Source organism: Coffea arabica, chromosome 2e (assembly GCF_036785885.1).
Source record: "Coffea arabica cultivar ET-39 chromosome 2e, Coffea Arabica ET-39 HiFi, whole genome shotgun sequence".
In the NCBI taxonomy this organism is placed as follows: domain Eukaryota; kingdom Viridiplantae; phylum Streptophyta; class Magnoliopsida; order Gentianales; family Rubiaceae; genus Coffea; species Coffea arabica.
The window spans coordinates 17,711,574-17,719,035 of NC_092313.1; the positions used below are offsets into that span (position 1 = coordinate 17,711,574).

The window sequence follows — 7,462 nt, forward strand, 5'->3', positions numbered from 1 at the left end:
TCGGTGGGATTTGGGCAGAGAACACCACAACTGCCTCACCCCACATCTATCAAAGCTTGTTGACCCATGTCCAAGGTAATTAAAAGTAAAATATTTTGAGACAATAAGATATTTTACGGGTTTTTCAGTATCATATTCTCAAATTAAATTTATTACTTAAAAATAAAATAAAATAAAATATTATTTTAGTCAAGCTCATCAGAAGCATTGAACGCATCCACCACCCCAAAGCGACCTGTCGACCCCCAGCATCATACACTAAAATGAAATGAATGGCCTAAAATCTAAACAGATAATTGAAATACAAAACAATTTGCGGCAACCACCGGAAGCAAAAGCAGAAAGGGGTAGGAGGAGTTAAAATAAAAGGACGACCGGACGCCCTCTGTCGCAGGATGTTTGGTTAATATTATTAATATTTAATAGGGTTGGGTACTTGGGTTGGTCTCATAAAATATGTCACCGACACGACACTGACTGGAAACAAGAATCTATAAATGGGATTTGGGCCCTTTGAGGTGGGACACTCGCCGGGCTTCCATCTAACGATTCCTTCAATTTCAGTTCGGCATTTTCACCTGGGAAAACTGTTGGCCCGCCTAACCCCTGCGGTTTTTTTTTTTTTTTTTGCGCAGGGGGTGGGTTAAAGGAAAATGGACTTTCCATGGTTTACGTCAAAGTTGTAATGGAATCCATCGTGATTTGTCAAATGTTTAACATTATGATTTGAAAACCTATATTCTAACCTCTTCTGGTTTCAATTGAAATGAAATTTGGACCGAAACTGTTGTTTTAAATTTGGACGGAAACCATCTAAACTAATAATAGTTGCACGTGAAATATCAAAATTGTCCTTTATAAGTAATAGGATTACATAGCAAAACCCCCATATAGTTTGTTGAAAGTTCAACTTAATTCCATATAGTTCAATGATTTACATTCTAGCCCCTCGTGGATTTAACTAAATTGAATTCATTGTATTAGCCTTCTCTTAATATATTCAAACATTCCTACCACAGCCACTTCCCTTACTAGAAGAATTTAGTTATTAAAGGATTTATTAAAATTGTTTATAACTAGTGGTTGGAGTATAGGTTTCTGAACCATAAAAAGTTAAGAACATAGTTGCTAAATGACTTATTAAGAAAATGTAGGTTTTTGAAGTTGTTAAAAGGATTTATTGAGATTGTTTACCCGAAGGTTTATTCTACTACTGCCTAGTTCCTAACTTCCTATAGAAGGCTGTCGACTCCTCCTGTCGGTGGATCTATTTTACTATAGGGACATAAAAAAATGGTAGTATTATCAAATAATAATAATCGCTAGCTACAAATTTTCATGATTCGTGTGAGGGTAGTAGGCGGTCATTCTCATAAATAATATATTTTGTTTTAGCTTAAGAGCAACATCTTAGTGAAAAATTACACATTAGGTGGTTAAAAAGTTTCCATCTTCTGCATTAACCAAGGAAGATGCCATCACCTCCTTATTTCTTCACTTATCTCCGAGGGGGGAAAAAAATCCTACTACAATAACTACCTTAGACCCACCGTCACCACCAAGTTAAGAGTTAAGACCCTTGGCGCACGAACGGTTATATTCTTGCAAACGGAGAATTGTAAATGACTAGCCAAAGACGGCCTTGTAATTGAATATCAAGTAGGTATTCAAGAATCCGTTTGAATTGACATTTTTTAGAAAATTTGAAAAAAAAAAAAAAAGGATGTATATTCATTCATTTAATGTATGTAATATAAAAAGATGAATGAAATTCATTGAAAAGTTAAAAACTTTTATTAAAAAAATACAATCTAAACAAGGCCCAAACATCCCCAAGACCAGTTTAGCGACATTAATTAATACCGTGAAATTTCTAGTTTGACTCTGAAATTCTTCCCGTTCTCCGTTCTTTATTGTAAAAGTTTGAAATGTTCTCTTAAAAAAGAAAGAAAGAAAGAATTATTCAGAATAGAAAAATAAGTCATTTTTTATTTCCGATATAAACGAAATCGGTAGGGATAACACTCTAGTGATGTAGTACTCTTGTTTTATAGGCCCAATTTGATTTTTAGTCCAAAATATATTTGGGAGACTTGACCACAACCAAAGTAGCAGAGGTTGTCCAATTCAGAATGGCAAATATTACGTTCACGGTCCTTTTGTGGCCCGTAGTATCTATTAACGGTTTCGGGCTCTGAAGACATGCCGAGGGGTTGGGCATCAGGAGAGATCATAAAAAAATCAAATTCCATTTCCATGCTTAATTCCCAGCAAAAGCCACCACACTAACTTGGGATCGAATTTCTCGTTTTATAGTTAATTCAGAAAGTGCTCAAGCACACTCTTCTGAGCTAACTTTAGAAGTGGTTCTTTAATTTTTTTTTTCTTTATTTTAAAAATTAGAGTTCATTTCGTACTCTTTGATTTGTAGCATAGGAGCAGAAGTACGTGGATTATAAATCAAATCAAACCAAACCAAATGCTGCTACGGTGTTAGATCCTTCAACTTCAAGTGTGCTTGTCAATTCGCGAGATCTAATTTTGATCTGCGTCACCAACACTCAATTTCCAACTAATGGCTCCCAAGTCAACTTAATTCAATGCATGGTGAGCTTTTAGTAATACGTACTCTCTATCCTTAGTGGAGTATTTTCTTAGTGAAGGAGAGGGACATTTAAGATTTATGAATTAGACAGGGGAAAGAGAGGTTTGAGCCAACATGTCTCCTGTCCTTAACATACTAGAATATATATATATATTTATATATATAAAACACAAGACAATACAAGCAGTTCTTCATTTTGGAGACATTTAAAGCAAACTAATGGCTCCGTTTGGATTAGCTGTTTTTGGGTTTGTTTTTCAAAAACACCACTGTAGCATTTTGAATCTGAAAAACAAGTCCGTTTGGATTAGTTGTTTTTGGGGTTGTTTTTCAAAAACTATATGAAAAACTTTTACTGTAGATTTTTTTGGATTATTTTTAGAGGTATTTTTGAAACATATTTTTGAGTATTTTTAGAATATTATAATTTTTATATTTTTATATAAATAAACATTTATGCATTTATAATCCATTTATATTTACAAATGTATAGATGTATATTATTATAAATGAATATTATATAAATGTATAAATTATAAATTATAAATTTTATATTTTTATATAAACATGCATTTATGCATTTATAATACATTTATAGATATTTATAAATAAATATATTTATATATTCATATAAAAATATATAAATGTATTATATTATATATAATACATAATATAAATATATTTATAAATGTATAAGTGTATATTATTATAAATGTATAAATTATAAATGAATATTATAAATATATTATAAATTATAAGTGTATATTATTATAAATTATAAATTATAAATGAATATTATAAATGTATAAATGAATATATTATAAATATATATTAATATTATGTAGAAATGTATTTATATAATTAATATAAATGTATATATGTATTGATATTATGTATAAATGTAAAATTAATATTATGTATATTAATATAAATGTATAAATGTATTAATATATATAATACATAATATAAATGTATATTTAAATGTATAAGTGTATATTATTAAAAATGTATAAATTATAAATGAATATTATAAATTAATAAATTATAAATATATATTAATATTATGTAGAAATGTATTAATATAATTAACATAAATGTATACATGTATTAATATTATGTATAAATGTAAAATTAATATTATGTATATTAATATAAATGTATAAATGTATTATATTATATATTATACATAATATAAATGTATATTATAAATATACATAAATATTTATATATTATGTATAAATGTACATTTATATAAATGTATAATATATTATACATTATATTATATATAATTTATATAACATTTAATATTTATGTAAATATATTATAAATATATAAAAATATATTATAAATAAAATAAAATATTTATAATATGTATGTATAAATATATAATATTAGAAATGTATAATATATATAATATACATTATTATTAATATAATTTATGTATAATATACATAATTGAAATATACATATTAATATATATTAATATATATTATAAAACAAAATTGAATAAATATATTTATAAATTTATATATAAATAAATGTATTTATATAAATATATAATATTTATTTCAATTGATATAATATATATAATATTATACATAATTGAAATAAATATATTTATATTAATATAATATATATATAATATACATAATTGAAATATACATATTAAAATATATTAAAATATAATTGAAATATACATAATTAAAATATACAAATTGAAATATATTTATTAAAATATACAAATTAAATATACATAATTGAAATATATTTGGAGTTGTTTTTGATATATTGTTTGGATATTGATATTTTTGAAGTTGTTTTTGAAATACACATTACTGTAGCATTTGGAATGTGAAAAACAGTTTTTCAAAAACAGATGCAAAAACACTCAATCCAAACGCAGCCAATAATAGGGGAACTACATAAGACGATAGAGGCACGTACGTACAAGCTGGTGGACCATCTTTTTCTGTACTAATTTATTCATTTCCCTATACCCGACGTTGTTTGGCGGGCACAGGACCAATAATTTTAGACCCACCGTGACAAGGACAAAGACGGCTGCCCCTTACAGCCGATGCGGCTTCAGGGCTTTGTAAGAAAAGCCTGCTCGTCCGCCCGGAGAAGTACTAGTCGCCGGTTGAGAGTATTTACTACTGCAAGGAACCCAAGTCAAGGACCCCTGGTTGCTGCAGCTTCTGGGCTTCCAGAAGAATGCATCACATTCAGCTTTGGATCTTTGTTTGGGAAGTCCTGGAATGCAATTCATGGTAACATCCAGCACTTTCCTCTGAATCAGCTTCCAACACTCCGGGCCAACCCCAGTGAAATAATTGGAGGACAAGTCAAAACTTTCCAAATTCGGCAGCTGACATATTGCGTCGGGAACGACCCCAAAGAACTGATTCTTGGCCAGGTTTAAAATCTCCATTTTTGCCAGGCATGCAAAGGACCACGGTATTGGACCGGTTAACAGGTTCCTGCTCACGTCGAAAACCGTGGCCTTGTTTAGAAGCCCGATTTCGCACGGGAGACAGCCAGTGAGTTGGTTGTTCAAGAAGATAACTTCATCTAAGGTTTTGGATGCTTTGCCGATGCTGGAAGGAATTGGACCGGTGAGCTTGTTATTGGCTAGAGTTAAAAAGAGAACCGGTAGCGAGCCGAGGTTATCCGGAAGCCTTTGCACGAAGTTGTTGTTGTTGATGAAGAGAACGTCGAGGTCTAGGGTGAATACTTGAGGTGGAACCGTCCCACAAAATGAGTTGAACCTCAGGTCCAGGAAAGTCAGCTTGGTAGCGCCAAGAACTTCATAAGGGAACTGACCGTTGAAATTGTTGTTGCTGAGGTCTAGTTCGAACAAGTATCTGATGGTTGATAATTTCTTTGGGATGTTTCCGGCGAATTTATTGGAATTGCCGTGGAAGATGCTGAGGTCCGGTAACTCGTCAATGAAGCCTTCAAGGGTGAGGTCAGGGCCGCTGAAATTGTAGCCGTTGAATTGTACATCTGCCAGCGCCTTCACTCCGTAGTCAGGCACAGTGGCACAGCGGAAGCCTTGATACTTGTTGCAAATGTCAGGGCCAACCCAAGATTTTGTTATGCCAAAAGGGTCGCATGTGATTTTGGCCTTCAGTCTTTGGATCACCGGGTAGACGATTTCGATGCGTTTGCTCTCAAATGTGAAGGGAGAAACCGGTGGTGGGCAGCTTGGGCCATCATCAGGAGGTGGAGCATCCGATGGAGTGTCACCACCACCCCCTATTCCCCCGCCTATAATTATCTCTAAAGTTTCTCTGGCTTTGCTAGCAATTGGATCGGCGTTGGCTAAATGATTGTGCAATAATAGTAATGTTGCGTAGAGTTCAAAAATAATGAGTAGAATGGCAACATTGGAGGAAACGCTGCCCATATTTGCTTAGCGCTCTCTGTTTCTTATTCTGACCAAGTTGGATGTCGATCACTATATAGAGACTGACACAATTGTATTTGAGCCATGTCGGTGGCTGGTGGAATATTGGAGTCGCAGCTTTATCAAGAAGCTCGAGACAACAGCGACTCAGGATTAAAGGATGATATTATTTTTTCTTGACGTGCTTTGTCCGGAGGTGGGAAGTTGTTATCCTTTCATTTTCAAATGGGTGAACTTTTAGCTCTGCACATGTTTGGCTTGTGATTCTTTGCATTATTCTACAGCTTGAAGCCTCGGACTTTAGTTGATGGTTGATGGTGGTGGGGAACTGGGGGTCTCTTCTCAGTTCTCAGATCAATTATTCAAACACCCAAGGACTTTCGTGGTGATCTTTCATTACAAACCATATAAATAAAAGACCTGAAGGATGTTGGTGCAAGCGGAAGGGCTTGCATCCTATAATCATGAGGTCTCGTGTTTGAAACTTGTGAAAATGAAAAGGACAACGCAAAGGATTCGACTTGACTCGAACAGAATTAGTCGCAAACTGTAAAACAGACGCAAATACCTATGGATTATATCAAATATATATAAGGGCATTTTTAACTAGTCAAATATATTGATGATCAATTTGATGAGTTCGATTGAAATAAGGGGTAAGGTAAAAAATAAATAAAATAAACAATAGGGAATAAATTGCAACTTTGGCCAACCTTAAAAAAAATAAGTCAAATTAATCAGTACAACAATCTGCAAACAATTCGCAGACGGAGGAAAGGAGAAAAGGGGTCAATATATCCACCAATAGAAGTGTGCGTGTTTCAGTTTCAGTGAACAAATAAAAAGATCGCTACATCGACATTTAAGCGACTGCCTTTAGTTAATTGGAGGGATAAGAATTCTCAGCCAGAACACATTTGATCGCTCAAGTTTTTTCAAGGTCAGGGCATTCCGTGTTAGGCACGTTACTTGAATCCAAAGATCACAAGAAAATCTGCAAAAGCGAAAGGACGATTCACGCTTTTCGAATCAAGGATAGGATATCAAAATTTACAGGTGCCATGTTCTCTTATTAGTACTATAATTGCTTTCCAGATGTGAGGGAACATTTGAATCCACATGTTAATTCTGGGTTATGTTATCTAAAGCTTATTCGACAGAACCCACGATTTGCGCCGGATGGTAGAAGCCCGTACTCGGTGAGGTGATAAATTTTAGAAGCAAGAGGTAATTGGAGGAAGAAATGGGCAATATGGGGTGTGTTGCTTCAAAAACAGTTATGTTGTCACGCATGTGTGCCTCAGTAAATACCGCAAATACATATCGTTTATCTGTTGTGGGCCTAATCTGGTGGTTATTACGGTAAGTTAGATATCCTCAGTTCTTGCAATTTATGTATTTAGTTTAAAGTAAAGAATTGAGTTGCAGCATCTCTTGAGACCTACAGA

General features: G+C 33.0%; 1 protein-coding gene across 1 annotated transcript; it reads right to left on the bottom strand.

Moving 5' to 3' along the window:
- Positions 1 to 4,448: 4,448 nt before the first annotated feature.
- Positions 4,449 to 6,158, bottom strand: LOC113731451 (uncharacterized protein At4g06744-like). Its single transcript, XM_027256737.2, has one exon. It carries the CDS (start codon positions 6,012 to 6,014, stop codon positions 4,674 to 4,676), a length of 1,341 nt encoding a protein of 446 aa, XP_027112538.1. The 5' UTR covers positions 6,015 to 6,158; the 3' UTR covers positions 4,449 to 4,673.
- Between the last annotated feature and the right edge of the window lie 1,304 nt (positions 6,159 to 7,462).